This window comes from Oncorhynchus mykiss, chromosome 4 (genome assembly GCF_057628025.1).
Source record: "Oncorhynchus mykiss isolate SJ-2025 chromosome 4, ASM5762802v1, whole genome shotgun sequence".
In the NCBI taxonomy this organism is placed as follows: domain Eukaryota; kingdom Metazoa; phylum Chordata; class Actinopteri; order Salmoniformes; family Salmonidae; genus Oncorhynchus; species Oncorhynchus mykiss.
The window spans coordinates 30,041,118-30,062,514 of NC_143025.1; the positions used below are offsets into that span (position 1 = coordinate 30,041,118).

The following is a 21,397-nucleotide window of genomic DNA, read 5'->3' on the forward strand; positions in this document are numbered from 1 at the left end:
TACTCCCTCCACAGAACAGCGCAAACTGCCTCGAACCAAAATAGAAAGAGGAGTGGGAGGCCCCGGTGCACAACTGAGCAAGAGGACCAGTACATTAGTGTGTCTAGTTTGAGAAACAGACGCCTCACAAGTCCTCAACTGGCAGCTTCATTAAATAGTATCCGCAAAACACCAGTCTCAACGTCAACAGTGAAGAGGCAACTCCGGGATGCTCCGACTCCGAGTTGCAAAGAAAAAGCCATATCTCAGACTGGCCAATAAAAATAAAAGATTAAGATGGGCAAAAGAACACAGACACTGGACAGAGGAAGATTGGAAAAAAGTGTTATGGACAGACAAATCTAAGTTTGAGGTGTTCGGATCACAAAGAACATTCGTGAGACGCAGAAAAAATGAAAAGACGGAGGGGTGCTTCTGTCAAGCATGGTGGAGGCAATGTGATGGTCTGGGGTGCTTTGGTGGTGGTAAAGAGGGAGATTTGTACAGGGTAAAAGGGATCTTGAAGAAGGAAGGTTATCACTCCATTTTGCAACGCCATGCCATACCCTGTGGACGGCGCTTAATTGGAGCCAATTTCCTCCAACAACAGGACAATGACCCAGCAAACTGGATGCAGTTTATCACAGTGCCATCCGTTTTGTCACTAAAGCACCTTATACCACCCACCACTGCGACTTGTATGCTCTAGTCGGCTGGCCCTCGCTACATATTCGTCGCCAGACCCACTGGCTCCAGGTCATCTACAAGTCCATGCTAGGTAAAGCTCCGCCTTATCTCAGTTCACTGGTTACGATGGCAACACCCATCCGTAGCACGCGCTCCAGCAGGTGTATCTCACTGATCATCCCTAAAGCCAACACCTCATTTGGCCGCCTTTCGTTCCAGTTCTCTGCTGCCTGTGACTGGAACGAATTGCAAAAATCGCTGTTTATCTCCCTCACCAACTTCAAACATCTGCTATCTGAGCAGCTAACCGATCGCTGCAGCTGTACATAGTCTATTGGTAAATAGCCCACCCATTTTCACCTACCTCATCCCCATACTGTTTTTATTTATTTATTTTTATTTTTCTGCTCTTTTGCACACCAATATCTCTACCTGTACATAACCATCTGATCATTTATCACTCCAGTGTTAATCTGCATAATTGTAATTATTTGCCTACCTCATGCCTTTTGCACACAATGTATATATAGACTCCCCTTTTTTTCTACTGTGTTATTGACTTGTTAATTGTTTACTCCATGTGTAACTCTGTGTTGTCTGTTCACACTGCTATGCCTTATCTTGGCCAGGTCGCAGTTGCAAATGAGAACTTGTTCTCAACTAGCCTACCTGGTTAAATAAAGGTGAAATAAAAAAAAATAAAAAAAAATAAAAAATGACCCAAAGCACAGCTCCAAACTATGCAATAACTATTTAGGGAAGAAGCAGTCAGCTGGTATTATGTCTATTATGGAGCGGCCAGCACAGTTACGAGATCTCAACCTTATTGAGCTGTTGTGGGAGCAGCTTGACCGTATGGTACGTAAGAAGTGCCCTTCAAGCCAATCCAACTTGTGGAAGGTGCTTCACTAAGCATGTGGTATAATCTCTTCAGATTACCTCAACAAATTGACAACTAGAATGCCAAAGGTCTGCAAGGCTGTAATTGCTACAAATTTAGGATTTTTTGGATGAAAGCAAAGTTATTATTTCAATTAAAAATCATTATTTATAACCTTGTCAACGTCTTGACTATATTTTCTATTCATTTTGCAACTCATTTCATGTGTGTTCTCATGGAAAACAAGGACATTTCTAAGTGACCCCAAACTTTGAACAGTAGTGTAAATGAATCAAATTGGAGTTTGAGTGTACAGTATGTGTATGTTATGAGTAAATCTAGTAGTACATGTAGTATGTTTACCGTCCACTTCAGACCCCTTTAACTGGCACAACAAGAAGAAAAATATCAGAATCTGCTAAATATGTTTTAGCCTCAGTATAGGCTAAATATGTTTTAGCCTCAGTATAGGCTAAATATGTTTTAGCCTCAGTATAGGCTAAATATGTTTTAGCCTCAGTATAGGCTAAATATGTTTTAGCCTCAGTATAGGCCATAAATGAAGAATTTTGGTTTGCATTAATTACACTTTGATAAATAATACATTGCAAACATCTCAACCAGCCAGTTAAGTTGCTCAATTAGAGTAAACACATTTTGCATTGGAATATGCATAGACTTTTTAAATCATTCAAAAAATGATATATGCGTCATTCACTTATATATTTCTTATTTTTAGTTAACCTTTATTTAACTAGGCAAGTCAGTTAAGAACACATTCTTATTTACAATGACGGCCTACCGGGGAACAGTGGGTTAACTGCCTTATTCAGGGGCAGAATGACAGATTTTTACCTTGTCAGCTCGGGGATTCGATCAAGCAACCTTTCGATTACTGGCCCAACACACGAGGCTACCTGCCGCCCCATAATGGAAGATAGTTAAATGAGGACTGATATCAAATATTAATAAAATATTATACAATTGTGTGTAAAAAAAAAATGAATATTCAAATGCATGTAAATGAATGCGTTTACAGTTTATTAGCTTAGAATACCATTAAAATGACATGTACTGAATGACACTGTGAAACATATTGAAGATAACAGGAAATAATTATGTGGATTTGAAAGGAGTTTTGTATTTCCACAGACAAGAAGTCCGATAATAATATTTCTCCTTTGTCCATTATCACTACACTAGCTTTGACTAAATGGCATTCCTTTATTGGGAAACTCAACCACCGGGTACACCATATTTTTCAAGAGTATCTCAAATTGTAAAACAACATATTAGTCATTTACTCATCCTTTAATCCTAGATTACAACATATTAGTCATTTACTCATCCTTTAATCTTAGATTACAACATATTAGTCATTTACTCATCCTTTAATCTTAGATTACAACATATTAGTCATTTACTCATCCTTTAATCTTAGATTACAACATATTAGTCATTTACTCATCCTTTAATCCTAGATTACAACATATTAGTCATTTACTCATCCTTTAATCTTAGATTACAACATATTAGTCATTTACTCATCCTTTAATCTTAGATTACAACATATTAGTCATTTACTCATCCTTTAATCCTAGATTACAACATATTAGTCATTTACTCATCCTTTAATCTTAGATTACAACATATTAGTCATTTACTCATCCTTTAATCCTAGATTACAACATATTAGTCATTTACTCATCCTTTAATCCTAGATTACAACATATTAGTCATTTACTCATCCTTTAATCCTAGATTACAACATATTAGTCATTTACTCATCCTTTAATCTTAGATTACAACATATTAGTCATTTACTCATCCTTTAATCCTAGATTACAACATATTAGTCATTTACTCATCCTTTAATCTTAGATTACAACATATTAGTCATTTACTCATCCTTTAATCTTAGATTACAACATATTAGTCATTTACTCATCCTTTAATCTTAGATTACAACATATTAGTCATTTACTCATCCTTTAATCTTAGATTATGTTCTACAGGTCAACAACATTTTACAAACTTGTCATTTCTAATTTTATACACAATTAGTATAAAAGATGTGTGGTAAATGAGGTTCGGTTTTGGTAATCGTTGAATGTGTATTTACAAAAATATGGGAGTCCGATAATGAAAACCACTTATTAATTTTATTAAATTGCATTGGTTGAGATGATCAAATATTCCAAACAAAATTCATATATTCAATTTGACTGAAAATCAGTTGTCAAAATTAGCTCAACTTCCCAGTTGAGCTGCCTGTTAAAGGGTTAACAAACAACAAAGGTATTCAGGAGCTGTGTGTGTGTGTGTGTGTGTGTGTCAGAAAGCCAACATGTGGTTCAGATTCCCTTTGTGGCCACATGGGCAAATAAACACAGACACAGTGACCACAGCTCTCTGTAGGTGGCGCTGTGTCTCTTTGTTGAAACAGCAGGACAATGCACTCTCCACCCCCCCTGTCTCTATCACTCATTCTCTCTATCAACATATTGTCATTTTTCCCTCAATGCCATGCCTTCCAAATTCTGAGTTTGACTATATATTATAATAACGTAATTATGTGTTTACTCACAGCAATCATTTCCCCTCTTATTAATTATTCAGCCATAGATCAGACAGTGTCTGTGCATTCTGTGGCATTGTGATTTGGGAGAGAAAGTAAGAGAATATACATGTATTTAGATAGTGCGAATAGTGAGTGTGGTGAGTGTGGTCAGTGTATGTCCGTGTATAATGGTTGATGTGTCCTGGCCCTTCCTTACCCAGACTCATCTTGATTGGCAGGTTCTCCTTGCTGGCGGCCTCCACCAGCTGTCTACGAACCTCCATCACAGCCTCCTTCTGCTTACTGGCCAGCATCGTTTCCCATAGCAATCAGGCTGTGGACGACCTAAGAGGTAGAGGGCAGACACACATCAGTAAGGTCACCCAGCTTCTACTGGAAAAATACTCTCAACATGTCTATTGCCACAAATACCGGTAAACAGACACACGCAGACATATGTACTACCTGCATTTACCCTTTTTTGCACTGGCCTCCACACACACACACACACACACACACACACACACACACACACACACACACACACACACACACACAGAACATTGACTCTGTACTGGTACTCCCTGCATAGAGCCAAGTTAGTTTTACTTGTTATTGTTATTCACTGTGTAATTATTCATCCTGCCACTATTTAATTGTGTATCTTTAACTCTGCATTTTAGAAAAGTGACCCTTAAGTAAGCATTTCACTGTTAGTCTACACCGGTTGTTTAAGAAGCATGTGACAAATACAATTTGATTTGAAAGATCTCTCACTCTCTTATGTACACACACACGCACACACATACACGCACGCATACCATGAATATGACCGAGTGCTTGTCCTGTAGGTTGGGGATCCTGGCAGTGGAGGCTGCTGAGGGGAGGAAGGCTCATAAAAATGGCTGGAATGGTTTCCATGTGGTTGATACCACTCCATTCCAGCCATTGATACCATTCCATTGACTCCATTCCAGCCATTATTATGAGCCGTCCTCCCCTCAGCAGCCTCCACTGGATGCTGGGTACTAAGGGGGCGTTCACTCCCCTGTTGCACCACTCGCAGGAAAAAACACAAATTAGCAGGAACATCAGGAACTTTCCCAACATCCCTAAACGCTGCCGATGTGTCAACATTCCCCGGAGCAGTCTTTCCCAACATCCCCAGAACCTCTCAAAACCACAACCTGGACCGAGGGGCTATCTGTAGCTCCCCCATAACCTTTGCCTCTATTTCCACCAGGTCAAGAAGAAGAACTGTTATCATCTGCCATAAGCAGTAACGTGAGCTTCAAGCGTTTCCCCGGAAAAATCCAAAAGGTTGTTGTGAACGCATCTCATTATCATGACCCACAGCGAGGTCGACACTGTGTCTTATACAGGGTGCTCTGCAACGGAACCAACGTCATATTTCATCTCTCTATTTCTCCCTCTCGCCGTCTTTAAGAGACGTGTCAGTGTTTGGTTCTATAAAAAGGCCACCAAACGCCATGGCAGAGCCTCTGCACTGTTCTGTTGGGTTTGTCCCCAGTGTGTCTGTGACCTTCAGTCGGGCGTGTGCATACTTCTGATGAGCATGTGAACACCAGAGAGGGAGGAGTTCGGGGACTAACTCAGGACTAAAGACAGGAAACAACAATGTTAGAAAGGTTAGATCCTTTATATGCTGATAGAAGGAGGAAGAGAGAGAAAGAAAGAACCAAAGAGAAGGGGGGGGGGGGGGGTAGAGGGGGGAGGTTTGCTGACACGGATCCCAAATGTTAAAATCTACTCTGTTTTTCTTTTTCGTCTCTTTTTTCTCACTCCTTTTCCTCTCTCGATCTCTCTCTCCGTCTAACTGCTGCCATGTGTTTAATATCAGATGGAATCGGTTCCAGAGCGAGCCTGGGCCTGGACTGGGGCTGGATGGGGAGAAAGAGGGGCTCACATTGGGCCGCATGCCATCTTCACACAGAAAATGAGACACAAAGACAAGAGAACAGAGCTCGACTGAACCAGAGACACTGCTCCTCCACAAAGAGAACAGCTATAATGGAATATTATAAGTCCCACAGCCAGATAAACGTTCGGTTTACTTCACTGTCACTATGATGATGAATGTGGGTGGGAAAAACTTTAAAAACATTCAACAAACTTTGTGAAAAGCATGACCGAGAAATTGGTGTCATTTATCGAGTATTTCCCTCAGGAAGACACACATCATGGGCTTAGCTGTGTGCTGAGGCGTTACAGCCCTGTAATGATTAAGCGTGTCGTAAGTGGACACATAGTTAGCGTGATTAAAATGCCAGGGCTGTGACCTGGCCATATGTGTGTATGCATGCTTGTGTGTGGGTCCTAATGTGTACCGTTTGTGTAAGTGTGTGTGTGAGATAGAGAAAGAGAGAGAGAGAGTTAGAGAGAGAGAGTGAGAAAGAGTTAGAGAGAGTTAGAGAGAGAGAGTGAGAGAGAGTTAGAGAGAATAAAAAGAGAGAGAGAGAGAGAGAGCACATAAGCCTGTATTTCCTTGTTGGTTCCAGGAAGACAAGAGTTCTTATAAAGGGGTAGAAAGAGGGGGGGTTGAGGAGGTATGGTTGTAATTTGCCCCCCCTCCCCCTCTCTGCCCCTCTCCCCTGGTGTTTTCCCCAGGCCGTTTGGTCAGACGGGGGCGGGGGTGAGGTTTTTACTGGCAGGGTGTGAGACAAGGCTCCATAACCAGCCAGTCTTGTTGAGTAACTGCTCTACTATGGACAGGGTGCTGGGGGCCATGGAGTGCGTGTGTCTGACCTCCTGCGTGTGTGTGTGTGTGTGTGTGAACTCCAGTGTGGCTCTCTGCTAGAAGTGGCTATTCTAAACCTTAAGGGGGCACTCTTGCCCCTCCTGTGGACTGTGTACCCCTGCTGACTTGCCCAGTCAGTCTGACTGGATAAACAATGTGTGGGTGTGTCTACATGTGTGTGTGTGTCTCCAAACTAAATTCCACCAGATGTGTAATGACTGTTATGCCATTAAGAGATAGGCATGAGTTAACGTATCCACACACAAACAATGCACGCAACACACACACACACACAACCTATTTACTATTCAATTCAAGTGGCTTTAGTGGAATGGGAAACATATGTTAACATTGCCAAAGCAAGTGAAGTAGATAATGTACAAAAGTGAAATAAACAATAAAAATGAACAGTTAACATTACACTCACAGAAGTTCCAAAAGAATAAAGACATTACAAATGTCATATTATGACTATATACAGTGTTGTAACGATGTGCAAATGGTTAAAGTACAAAAGGGAAAATAAATCAACATAAATATGGGTTGTATTTCCAATGGTGTTGGTTCTTCACTGGTTGCCCTTTTCTTGTGGCAACAGTTAATAGTGAATAGGTCTGAGGGTGGAGGAGTGGTTCCTGGAAGCTTGTGACGCAGCAGTAAAGAATGGGTCTGACCATTTGGGTCCAAGTCTAGTAGTCACGCATTCAGACACATAGACCCACTTAATATAAACCAGGTACGTGTATGCTTTTGAAGTGGTTCAGAAATGAGGTAGATTTCCAACAGTTTCCACGGCCTGTTTGTAGAATAACTTTAGTCCTAATCAAAGTCTCTATCAAATGGAATGGACCCCAAAACCAGATTCTGGCTCCACCCAGCACACATACGAACACAATATAGAAACCTAGCAATAAAACCATTGACAGAAAAGGCACAGCCTCTTAGCAGGACAGGATCTCCTTCTAAAAGTCTGTAGTGAGTGGAGGATCAATGATTCACTTGACCAGAGAGACTACTCAAAAAAGTCAGGCAACAGCTCTGCATCCCCAGTTAGCCAAGTACATCGAATACAGAATGAAATACAATCAGGACATGCCTCAAAGAGAAGCAGAGCAGCTGATGCAGAAGTTATCAGGGTAGTATTTGGTTAATCTGATCATTGACAGCCTTTGCTATTGGACGTTGTATTAGATACTGTTGTCAGTCACACAGCCAGAGGATGCAGTTAGCTGCCAAAAGATGAGCAACAAGCTAACAAACTAATTTGCTCGCGAAGAGCCAGCCACAGACCTTGACCATTCCACAGCGAGTTGAGTGTGTCTTTCTGTGCCCAGTGTGCGTTACTGGGGAAGTGTTACACAGAGAGAAGAACGCTGTGTATTTCCTGTCAACACACCAGAATACCACAGGACATCAGGCCTCTCTGGTCTGGTTTGTCTGTCCTGGCAGGAGAGACCACAAACTGGATTCATAACAGAACCAGAGGAGAGAGAGACAGGGAAAGAGAGAGGGGTCAGAGCAGAAGAGGAATGGTTCAAATGGATATTAAAAGGGGGATGATGAGACAAGGCAAAGGGAGGAAGATGGAGACGTCAATAAGAGGAATCCAAGTAGAGTGAATCTGCTTATCTCTCCGTCCCTCCCTCCTCATGTGTCATGTTAGCTTACTCCACTTCAAATGCTGGCTGGCAGCAGGGGCTCTTTGAAGGGCTAGCACCAGGGAGGAAGGAGAGGGAGGAGACATCTAGAGGGTGATGAAAAGAGTAGTCTTTTGAAATATACTTTCATAACAAATCAGCCCTGAGATTTAATCTAACAAATCACAGCGCAGATGCAGAATTATCTACCAATCAGTGTTTTATCACTCAAAAATATTTTTTAGGAGCCTCTATAAACTAAAATAATTGACGACAATGTTTTGTATTATTTCAGAGATACGTCTTTTATAACCGGTCTTATGATTTCAGTCTTCAAAATAAATTGTTGGCTTAGAAGGGCTGGGAACAAAACAGAACAGTCCGAGCAGCTGATAAATAACTCCGTTCTGGTTAGAGGAATCTACTGGAAGAATGACAAGAGACTCAATGCCTCACAATGGGATAAGAAGAGAAGAAGTGAGGAGGAAGACATTGAATAAATGGATGGAGAGCTCACAGCTGTATCACGATACAAGCTGGGACAGGTGTTTCCCTCCAAATTCCTTATCGGATTCAGGACATGATAGTGCTGTTTTCTGAGGGGGCACTTCCTCTTCCTGTGACATATGAGAGAACCAACCCTCCACCTCCTTCTGCTCTGCTCCAACTCTGTTCTATTTCTGACCACTACACTGGCCACTTGTTACAGGACTGGCCTCTGTCAGCTCTATATCACTGGGAGAAGGCGATACTCCTCGTCTCTCATTCTTAAGATAGGAAATGAAGCGCAGGTAAGATTTGGAGTCCAATAGGGTGGAGCACAATTGGACCAGCGTTGTCCGGGTTAGGATTTGGCCGGGGTAGGCCGTCATTGCAAATAAGAATTTGTTCTTAACTGACATGCCTAGTTACAGTGCCTTGCGAAAGTATTCGGCCCCCTTGAACTTTGCGACCTTTTGCCACATTTCAGGCTTCAAACATAAAGATATAAAACTGTATTTTTTGTGAAGAATCAACAACAAGTCGGACACAATCATAAAGTGGAACGACATTTATTGGATATTTCAAACTTTTTTAACAAATCAAAAACTGAAAAATTGGGCGTGCAAAATTATTCAGCCCCCTTAAGTTAATATTTTGTAGCGCCACCTTTTGCTGCGATTACAGCTGTAAGTCGCTTGGGGTATGTCTCTATCAGTTTTGCACATCGAGAGACTGAAATGTTTTCCCATTCCTCCTTGCAAAACAGCTCGAGCTCAGTGAGGTTGGATGGAGAGCATTTGTGAACAGCAGTTTTCAGTTCTTTCCACAGATTCTCGATTGGATTCAGGTCTGGACTTTGACTTGGCCATTCTAACACCTGGATATGGTTATTTTTGAACCATTCCATTGTAGATTTTGCTTTATGTTTTGGATCATTGTCTTGTTGGAAGACAAATCTCTGTCCCAGTCTCAGGTCTTTTGCAGACTCCATCGGGTTTTCTTCCAGAATGGTCCTGTATTTGGCTCCATCCATCTTCCCATCAATTTTAACCATCTTCCCTGTCCCTGCTGAAGAAAAGCAGGCCCAAACCATGATGCTGCCACCACCATGTTTGACAGTGGGGATGGTGTGTTCAGCTGTGTTGCTTTTACGCCAAACATAACGTTTTGCATTGTTGCAAAAAGTTCAATTTTGGTTTCATCTGACCAGAGCACCTTCTTCCACATGTTTGGTGTGTCTCCCAGGTGGCTTGTGGCAAACTTTAAACAACACTTTTTATGGATATCTTTAAGAAATGGCTTTCTTCTTGCCACTCTTCCATAAAGGCCAGATTTGTGCAATATACGACTGATTGTTGTCCTATGAACAGAGTCTCCCACCTCAGCTGTAGATCTCTGCAGTTCATCCAGAGTGATCATGGGCCTCTTGGCTGCATCTCTGATCAGTCTTCTCCTTGTATGAGCTGAAAGTTTAGAGGGACGGCCAGGTCTTGGTAGATTTGCAGTGGTCTGATACTCCTTCCATTTCAATATTATCGCTTGCACAGTGCTCCTTGGGATGTTTAAAGCTTGGGAAATATTTTTGTATCCAAATCCGGCTTTAAACTTCTTCACAACAGTATATCGGACCTGCCTGGTGTGTTCCTTGTTCTTCATGATGCTCTCTGCACTTTTAACAGACCTCTGAGACTATCACAGTGCAGGTGCATTTATACGGAGACTTGATTACACACAGGTGGATTGTATTTATCCTCATTAGTCATTTAGGTCAACATTGGATCATTCAGAGATCCTCACTGAACTTCTGGAGAGAGTTTGCTGCACTGAAAGTAAAGGGGCTGAATAATTTTGCACGCCCAATTTTTCAGTTTTTGATTTGTTAAAAAAGTTTTAAATATCCAATAAATGTTGTTCCACTTCATGATTGTGTCCCACTTGTTGTTGATTCTTCACAAAAAAATACAGTTTTATATCTTTATGTTTGAAGCCTGAAATGTGGCAAAAGGTCGCAAAGTTCAAGGGGGCCGAATACTTTCGCAAGGCACTGTAAATAAAGGTTCAATAAAAAAATATGTCTGGGCCCTCCAGCACATGTGGTAGGAGATACACGCCAATCATCGACTTCAACATACCTATGAGACTCTCCTCTGTAGTCGTGTTATATTGCATGCTAATTATTAGCCAGCCCCAAACTGGATTAGTGAGCTCCCTATAGCTGGCCCTGACCCAGCTCTATGAGTTTTAGGGGATCAGATGTGAAGCAGGGTTAAAAATCAGGCCTGTAGGGACAACAGGAAGACCCCCTCCAGAGACTCTTTCTCACTACAATCCAGTGGTCAACATTGCTTCGGCTTCTCCTCCTCATATAGCTTGCTGCTCAAATAAATCCACAACTCATACAAGAATAATAACACACCCTTAGGAAAATAAGCCTTGCCGGGTGTGTGTGATGGAGCTGAACAATATAGTTTTGACAGGCTCAGAAGTAGCAAAGATGTCACTATAGGAAACCCAGATGATGGGTGTGGCCAGATGAAGGGTGTAGCCTTTTAACTGACAGTGGGGTAAGCTACACAGGCCATAGCCATGTCTCTCCTTTCATTATTATTTGTTCTTCCTCTCCGCACACTTTCCTATCCCTGTTCTTACTTACTCTCATGTCTTTCACATGCAGCTGCCACAGAAATAATTGTGTGTTTTCTTTCTTTTCACTCTCTTCTTTCCCAGCCCATACAGAAATAGGTGTGTTTTCCCTCTTTCCTGTTGGCAGGCAGAGTCTGGTCTGCTGGTCTAGAGATGAGGAGGTGGCAGACTCATTGTGTTTTCTCACGGCAGGGTGCGGTTGGGTGCTTTTTTTCTGAGGCTTGTCTCAAGGCTCGGCAGCACTTGGATCAGAACCAGAACATCTTGGCCACCCGCACATACCTCACCCTCTACCCGCCTGTCTGCCCACCACAGGACCAGGGTCCAGGTTACCAAGTTAGTGGTTGATGGTTTCAGTCTGAGACAGTTGGGGGAAATATAGCTCCCTGGGCCAAGAGGGTTCATATGTCCCATAGAGGATCAAAGAGCATCAACGTGAATACCAGCCAAGCACAGCACATTACACAGGGTGGCCTTGAGGGTACCTGACCTCTCACACAAATGCACGCACAGTTGCACACGCACAAATCTCACCAGCACAAACACTCTGTCATCACACACTCTCGGGTCATTCCACCTTAAAAAGCACAAGAAAGAGTTTTGGGCTTGTAGGAAAAACCTTCATATGAGAATTGTACGATAATGATAGACCTCTCAGCGAGCTGTCATATGTTGGACTATTCAAAGATTTGGGTTGAAGCATTAGGTTGTTAGAGAAGAACAAAGTTAATTGCTTTCATGAAGGACTGGCTTGACTTGTGAGGATGATCACACAATTTATTTTCATCATGCGCAAAAGCTTTTGGTTTTCTACCCAAAGTAAGTAAGAAAATGTTGTGATCCATTTAATAAACACAAAAGACCAGCAAAATGGATAAAAGGTTGTGACAATAGCAGGAACAGCGGCATCTAGTGTGCAAAACCTGGTACTTCCACACTAATTGATTGTGAAAATGCAAGAGACTTCAATGGCTAATTTCTCTGAACGGGGGGGCGACGACGACAATGACCAGATTTACAGGGAATAGATTACATAGGATGAAGAAGCAATACTCCAAGCTGATAGAACTCAGACTAGCGTTAGGGTTGAGATTTCCAATTGTAGTACTGCCTGGAGGTATCACACTGCGCTGCTCGTTCACACTGCTCGTTCACGCTGCTCATTGGGGTAAGTGTTTTGGCTCACTGCCCTGCAATTTACTGCTTGTTTCTACAGCACCAACTTGCAAGTTGGTAAACTCCCGCATGTATAGTGTATGTGCAGCCACGATCCATACAGTGAGCAAGTCCTCCGCTTTCTCTGTTTTCCGTACTGATGTGTGACTCGGGTGTGTGTTTCTTGTGTGGGCTGTATTTACGAACTCACTGGAGCTCATAGCCCACTAGTAAATTCCTGTCAAGAAGAGAGACACGGAAGCCCAGCTAGCCTAGCTAGCCTGTAGTTTCAAATGGAGGTAGCTAACAAACGTTTTCAACGCTGCAGGACCTGTGTTTTTTTTGCTCTATTCTGGGAAAATTTGGACTGTCTGGACTTTCAATGTAGCAACTGTTGGCTTGCAGAGGACTACAGGGGCAAAGTGGCTACTCTTAGCAAACAAGTATAGAATTTACACACGCTACTAGGGAATCCACACCTGCCTACTTTCTCTTTCTCTTCTACTCCAATAGCTGGATGCCGCTGTCCCGTCTCTCCACAGTCGACTGGCCGGTGCTCTGCAGGGATCGCTCCCCGAAGGGGTCCCCCTTCCCTGAAGAATGGAGTTAGCAGGATGCTTCTGGATGACTTAGTGGATGTTCCTATTCTTGACCCTACCAACCAGCCATGAAGGCACGTCAGTCGTCGTGGAAGTTGAAAGCAGCAGCCTTTGGCAATAGGGGCCTCGCTTGCTGTGGTAAGCCTGGACTGGACACAGACTTCTTCACTGGGGCCTTCCGCTTCGTGATCGGATTCGGAGGTACCTGCAGTAAACTGTTCAATCCCTGTGGATTGATGAGGAATTGAAAAATTGTATGGTTGAGAGGGATAAGGGAATATGAATGGCAAATAAGTCTGGCTGCACATCCGATTGGCAAATGTAATGCAAATAGAGACATTGTGACTAAACTTAACAAAAAGAAGAAGAAACTGTACTATGAAACAAAGATAAATTATATAAAGAATGATAGTTAAAAGCTTTGTAGCACCTTAAATAACATTTTGGCCAAAAAGGCAAATTTGGCTTAATTGTTCATTGAATCAGATTGCTCATTCATCCCAAAACACCACTGATATTGCAAACTAATTTAATGACATGCCACCCACAAATTCTGAACCCACTGTCTACCTCCATGACCAAATTATGATAGACAAGCATTGTAATTTTGAATTCCATAAAGTAAGTGTGGAAGAGGTGAAAGAAGAATTGTTGTATATCAAGAATGGCAAGGCACCTGGGTCTGACAACATGGATGGAAAATGACGGGGGATGATAGTGGAAGATATTGCCACTCCCATTTGCCATCTCTTCAAACTAAGCCTACAGGAAGTGTGTTCCCTCAGGCCTTGAGGGAAGCACAAGTCATTCCACTACCCGGGAAAGTCAAAGCACCCTTTACTGGCTCAAACAGCCGACCAATAAGCCTGTTACCAACCCTTAGTAAAGTTTAGGGAAAAAGTGTGTGTTTGACCAGATACAATGCTATTTCACAGCAAACAAATTAAGAACAGCTTTTCAGTATGCTTATAGGGAAGGGCATTAAACATATAGGGAACTTACTCAAATGACTAATGATTGGCTGAGAGAAATTGATAATAAAATAAAAATTGTTCGACTTCAGTGCAACTTTTGACATTATCGATCATAATCTGCTGCTGGAAAAACGTATGTGTTAGAGCTTCACACCCCCTTCTATATTGTGGATCAACATTTACCTGCCTAACAGAACACAGAGGGTGTTATTTTTTTCTTCTTTTTTATACCTTTATTTAACTAGGCAAGTCAGTTAAGAACAAATTCTTATTTTCAATGACAGCCTAGGAACAGTGGGTTTAACTGCCTTGTTCAGGGGCATAACAACATATTTTTTCGATCAAGCAACCTTTCGGTTACTAGTCCAACGCTCTAACCACTAGGCTACCTGCCGCCACGCCCTTTAATGGAAGCCTCTCCAACATAATCCTGGTAGTCAGGCATTCCCCAGGGTAGGTGTCTAGGACCCTTACTTTTTCAATCTTTACTAATGACCTGCCACTGTTTCTGAGTAAAGTCTGTGTGCCTATTTGGCATCTATTGTATGCTGATGGCTCAACACTACACACGTCAACCACCGCAGCAAGTGAAATCACTGCAAGACTTAACAAAGCGCTGCAGTCAGTTTCAGAATGGGTGGCAAGAAAGAAATTAGTTCTAAATATTTATAAAACTAAAAGCATTGTATTTGGAACAAATAATTCACTAAATCTCAACTAAATCTTGTAATGAATAATGTGGAAATTGAGTAAATTGAGGGCACTAAACTGCTTGGAGTAACACTGGATTGTAAACTGTCATGGCCAAAACATATTGATGCAACAGTAGTTAAAAATTGGGAGAGGTTTGTCCATAATAAAGTGTTGCTCTGCCTTCTTAACAGCAAGGCAGTTCCTACAGACCCTAGTTTTGTCGCACCTGGACTACTGTCGTGTGGTCAGGTGCCACAAAGAGGGACTTAGGAAAATTACAATAGACCCAGAACAGGGCAGAACGGCTGGCCCTTAAATGTACACAGAGAGCTAATATTAATAATATGCATGTCAACCTCTCCTGGCTCAAAGTAGAAGAGGGATTGACTTCATCACTACTTGTATTTGTGAGAAGTATTGACATGTTGAATAAACCGAGCTGTCTGTTTAAACTACTAGCGCACAGGTCAGACACTCATACATGCCCCACAGGACATGCCACCAGAGGTCTCTTCACAGTTCCAAAGTCCAGAACAGACTATGGGAGGGGCAGATTACTACATAGAGCCATTACACGGAACTCTAATCCACATCAAGTAAATTCATGCAAGCATTAAAATCGGATTTAAAAAAAAATACAGAACAACGGGGACTGTGGAGAGACACACACACAGGCGCAGACAGACACATACACACGATAACCTACACCCTATACACACATGTACACATGGATGTTGTGTTGTAGATGTGGTAGTAGAGTAGTGGCCTAAGGGCACATAGTTAATGTGGTGTGAAATGTAATGTTTTTAATAGTATATAACTGCCTTCATTTTGCTGGACCCCAGGAAGAAGCTAATGGCAGCAGCTAATGGGGATCCATAATACATACAGATACAAATAGAGAACTGATACTGTGTACTGGTTGTTGGGGTGGGATTGGCGTGGGTGTGGGTGGTCCGTGGGTGGCATTTTAATATGTATTGGATTCGTCATGAAGGTCAAAAACAAAAAAAAGTTCAAAAACAAAGGGCACATTTGCAACAGATCAAATAAGGGGGGAGATTGCATTTCAACTTAAAACATTATTTAATAAATCGGTAAGCACATAATAGGAAGAACTTTGTTTCAGGGTACTATATTGAATATTATACAAATCCTAAACATTTAAAAAGGGCCAATTTGGATGCAATCAGAATGTTGCAGGAATGCTAATCTTATCTGAACAGAAACTTTTGAATAATCTGTGATGGTGGGCGTCATGGCTTGCAGAAGTTACATGGAACTACCCTCTCAACCTCACCACATTCAGCATTCTCTCATCAACAAACAAAGGAACTTTAATACATAGCAAACCTAAATGCATACATGTATAAGCACACATACACTGAGTGTAGAAAACATTAGGAACACATGCTCTTTCCATGACAGACTGACCAGGTGAAAGCTATGATCCCTTATTGATGTCCCTTGTTAAATCCACTTCAAATCAGTGTAGATGAAGGGGAGGAGACTGGTTAAAGAACAATGTTTAACCCTTCAGACATACAAAGTGTGCCAGTGAGGGTGAATGAGCAAAACAAACAATTTGCTGTGTGTATCAAGAATGGTCCACCACCCAAAGGACATCCAGCCAACTTAACACAACTGTGGGAAGCATTGAAGTCAACATGGGCCAGCATCCCTGTGGAACGCTTTTGACACCTTGTAGAGGCTGCATCACATCCGGCAGTGTAAGGGAGTTCCATAGGGCGGCGCAAAATTGGCCGAGTGTCGTCCTGGTTTGACCGTCATTGTAAATTAGAATTTGTTCTTAACTTACTTAGACTCCATGCCCTGACGAATTGAGACTGTTCTGAGGGCAAAAGCGGCTGCAACTCAATAGTAGGAAGGTGTGCCTAATGTTTTGTACACTACGTGTATATTATAAACCTCCACACACACTAGACTTGCAGACTGTAGAGAGAATCTGGGCTCCCTCTGGTATGAGCAGGAAAAACACAGTTAGAGCCCAGGCTGGTGTTTAAGGTACACTCACACCAGGTCATGAAACATCATACTAATTGCACAGCAAAGTGTGGGGTCCGTTTTGGAAGCTAAAATCAACGACCACCCACAGCAGCCTTAAACATAGTGATGTAAAAAAATATATCCTGAATTACGAAAGTGAAATATCAAGCAATAAAATAGCAATTTAGGCCCCAGCCTACTGTTTAAAGCTTTAAAAACCGGGCTCATAATAAAGCCAAACAAAACACACTCTGGGAGGAACTTCATAATACAGCCAATCATACTGTGTAGCCTGGCTGGGCCACATAACCAACTAAGCATAAAAATGAATACGGTACCGTATCATATGAACAAGTATACACAGCCAAACTATTAAGACTTGATCCTAAACCTTCCGTCAATTAATCAAAACAGGTGCAGCCCTATGTATCCAGTATAGACGAACACATTCCAACTTTAGACCAACAGATTTTCACTTCACTCCATAGTGTACAAATGTTCTATGAGTGTGTAAAATGGGTCAGGAGCTCCAGGTGCGTTTTTTGGTATTTTTTTGTGTCTGGGCTGCGCTTCAATCTCCTAAACAGCTGTGATAAGAGTCAACTGGCCCATCTGCTCTGAGATAGGGAAGGCAATAACGAGCCTGCTGGCCCACATCACACACTCACCCCCTAAAGGCACCAAGGCCCCCGGCTGGAAGATCATCCTATTATTGCTATCTGCACTCCACTCCACTCTGTGTGTGTGTGTGTGTGTGTGTGTGTGTGTGTGTGCGTGCGGGAGAGAGAGATAGCTGATCCCATCCTCACCGACTGCTCTCTGCGATAAGACATTTGGCTCCGAGGCTCTCTGATGACAGTCTGAATGTAGATAAAGTGATAGCAAGGGATATGATACTATCTAATACCTTCTAACACCCCCTAAGGTCTGCTGCCCAATCCAGTTCAACACCTTGCAGCCTGATGGCGCTGGAGATGGCTGCCGTTTTACGGTCTCCTAACCAATTGTACTATTGTGTGTTTTTTCGCGTTATTTGTAACTTATTTTGTACAGAATGCTTCTGCCACTGTCTCTTATGACCGAAAAGAGCTTTTAGATATCAGGACAGATATTACTCACCCCGTACTGGAATAATATTTTTTCTTTAACAAGTCGGACGCGAAGCATTTCCCTCTGACACCCGAAGAGGCCCTCATCCCAGTCATTCGAAGGAGAAAGAGGCGGAGATATCGGGGACGTAGGTCTGGGTACGGTAAGGATTAGACGGCGAGTGGGTAATCTACCTTTACTGTCGGTCCTATTAGCCAATGTACAATCATTGGATAACAAAATAAAATAACTGAAAAGCATGTATATTCTACGAACGGGACATTAAAAACTGTAATATCTTATGTTTCACAGAGTCGTGGCTGAACGACGACATGAATAACATATAGCTGGCGGGTTTTAAGCTTTTTCGGCAGGATAGATCAGCGGCCTCTGGTAGGACAAGGGGTGGCAGTCTATGTATATTTGTAAACAGCAGCCGGTACATGAAATCTAAGGAAGTCTCAAGGTTTTGCTCGCCTAGAGAGAGTATCACATGATAAGCTGTAGACCACACTATCTATCAAAGAGAGTTTTCATTATATTCTTCGTAGCTGTCTATTTACCACCACAAACCAATGCTGGCACTTAGACCGCAGACAATGAGCTGAATGAACACTTATTTTAACTTAATATAATACATCAATAAAAATCAATTTAGCATCAAATAAATAATGAAACATGTTCAATTTGGTTTAAATAATGCAAAAACAAAGTGTTGGAGAAGTAAAATTGCAATATGTGCCATGTAAAAATGCTAACATTTGAGTTCCTTGATCAGAACATGAGAACATATGAAAGTTGGCGGTTCCTTTTAACATGAGACTTCAATATTCCAAGGCAAGAGGTTTAGGTTGTAGTTAAAATAGTATTTATAGGACTATTTCTCTCTATACCATTTGTATTTCATATACCTTTGACTATTGGATGTTCTTATAGGCACTTTAGTATTGCCAGTGTAACAGTATAGCTTCCGTCCCTCTCCTCTTCCCTACCTGGCCTCGAACCAGGAACACATCGACAACAGCCACACTCAAAACAGCGTTACCCATCGCTCCACAAAAGCCGCGGCCCTTGCAGAGCAAGGGGAACAACTACTCCAAGTCTCAAAGCGAGTGACGTTTGAAACGCTATTAGCCCCGCTAACTAGCTAGCCATTTCACATCGGTTACACCAGCCATTAGGCTGATAGGCTTGAAGTCATAAACAGCGTTGTGCTTGTGAAGAACTGCTGGCAAAACGCACAAAAATGCTGTTTGAATGAATGCTTACGAGCCTGCTCAGTCAGACTGCTCTATCAAATCATAGACTTAATTATAACATAACACACAGAAATACGAGCCTTTGGTCATTAATATGGTCGAATCAGGAAACTACAATTTCGAAAACAAAACGTTTATTATTTCAGTGAAATACGGAACCGTTCTGTATTTTATCTAACGGGTGGCATCCCTAAGTCTAAATATTCTTGTTACATTGTACAACCTTCAATGTTATGTCATATGTCATAAATTACGTACATTTCTGTCAAATTAGTTCGCAATGAGCCAGGCTGCCAAAACTGTTGCATATACCCTGACTCTGCGTGCAATGAACGTAAGAGAAGTGACACAATTTCACCTGGTTAAAATTGCCTGCTAACCTGAATTTCTTTTAGCTAAATATGCAGGTTTAAAAATATATACTTCTGTGTATTGATTTTAAGCAAGGCATTGGTGTTTATGGTTAGGTACAGCTGTGCAACGATTGTGCTTTTTTCGCAAATGCGCTTTTGTTAAATCATCCCCCAGCGTTGCATTGATTATACGCTAGATAAACTAGTAATATCCTCAACCATGTGTAGTTAACTAGTGATTATGATTGATTATTTTTTATAAGATAAGTTTAATGCTAGCTAGCAACTTACCTTGGCTTCTACTGCATTAGCGTAACAGACAGGCTCCTCGTGGAGTGCAATGAGAGGCAGGTGGTTACAGCGTTGGACTAGTTAACCGTAAGGTTGCAAGATTGAATCCCAGAGCTGACAAGGTAAAAATCTGTTGTTCTGCCCCTGAACAAGGAAGTTAACCCACCGTTCCTAGGCCGTCATTGAAAATAAGAATGTGTTCTTAACATACTTGCCTAGTTAAATAAAATAAATATATATATTTTTGTTTTACATCGGCAAAATCGGCACCCAAAAATACCGATTTCCGATTGTTATGAAAACTTGAAATCGGCCCAAATGAATCGGCCATTCCGATTAATTGGTCAACCTCTAATACAGGACTAAGACTGAATCGTATTACAGCGGATCAGACGCTCGTCGGATGTGGCAGGGCTTGCAAACTATTACAGACTACAAAGGGAAGCACAGCTGCAAGCTGCCCCATGACACAATATTTTCAATGGGTCCTCAGATCCTCAAAAGTTTCTACAGCTGCACCATCGAGAGCATCTTGAATGGTTGCATCACTGCCTGGTATGGCAACTGCACGGCCTCTGACCACAAGGCACTAAAGAGGGTAGCGCGTATGGCCCAGTACATCACTGGGGCCAAGCTTCCTGCCTTCAAGGACCTCTATACCAGACGGCAATTGCTAACTAGCGCTAGTGCAATGACTAGAAGTACATGGTAACTGCTAGCATGCTAGTAGATACCATAGACTTTAAATTATTGCGCTAACACTAGTTAGCATTGACTTGTAAAACTGACTTCCTTCACACTGGGTGCAGAGACATAAAAAGGTGTCCATCTGACACTAGGGAAGTAGATAAAGGGTTTCATTGCCAAAATCCCGAAGTATCCCTCTAATGTCAGTCATGTGTTCCCCCATAAATGTAGGGGTAAGGAGGAGAGGGAGAGATTATGAAAGACAGAGATAATGACTGACCCAAGACTCAGAGAACAATATTAGAGAGAAAAAGAGAGGGGAAGAGAGATTCAGCACAAAAAGCAACACTGTTTTCACGCTTGTGGGCCAAGAGAAATTAACCTCAACATTAGAAACCTTGTTATACAGTAGACATGATAAATTAGAGCTTGGGTCATAAACATCACAGCAAAATTACAGTCAGACTAACCTACAACCCTGGACAAAGGAAATTAAATGGACAGAAACTTCACCAAATCAAACAAAATTCAGCTTAAAATTATGAGAAAATAAGAACAGATAGAGCAGTATAATGACTACTGATCAGAGGTGACCTAGGTGAGAAAACATACAGAACCCATTCTCTAGTGTTCGCCTTTTCTATATCCCCTGTGCCTACAGTG

At 41.9% G+C, this 21,397-nt stretch overlaps 1 protein-coding gene across 2 annotated transcripts in view; it reads right to left on the bottom strand.

Moving 5' to 3' along the window:
• LOC110521666 (sec1 family domain-containing protein 2-like) overlaps positions 1–21,397 on the bottom strand; it is an 85,572-nt gene that overhangs the window by 61,012 nt on the left and 3,163 nt on the right. The window contains exon 3 of one of the 2 annotated variants that reach the window (XR_016495202.1): positions 4,324–4,451. Coding sequence is in view for 1 of the 2 variants with exons in the window: in XM_021599400.3 (XP_021455075.2) it covers positions 4,436–4,451 (16 nt within the window). In the remaining variant the exon portion in view is untranslated. Of the gene's footprint in view, positions 1–2,566; positions 4,452–21,397 lie in introns of those variants that run through there. The other variant, XM_021599400.3, reaches the window with a different exon arrangement.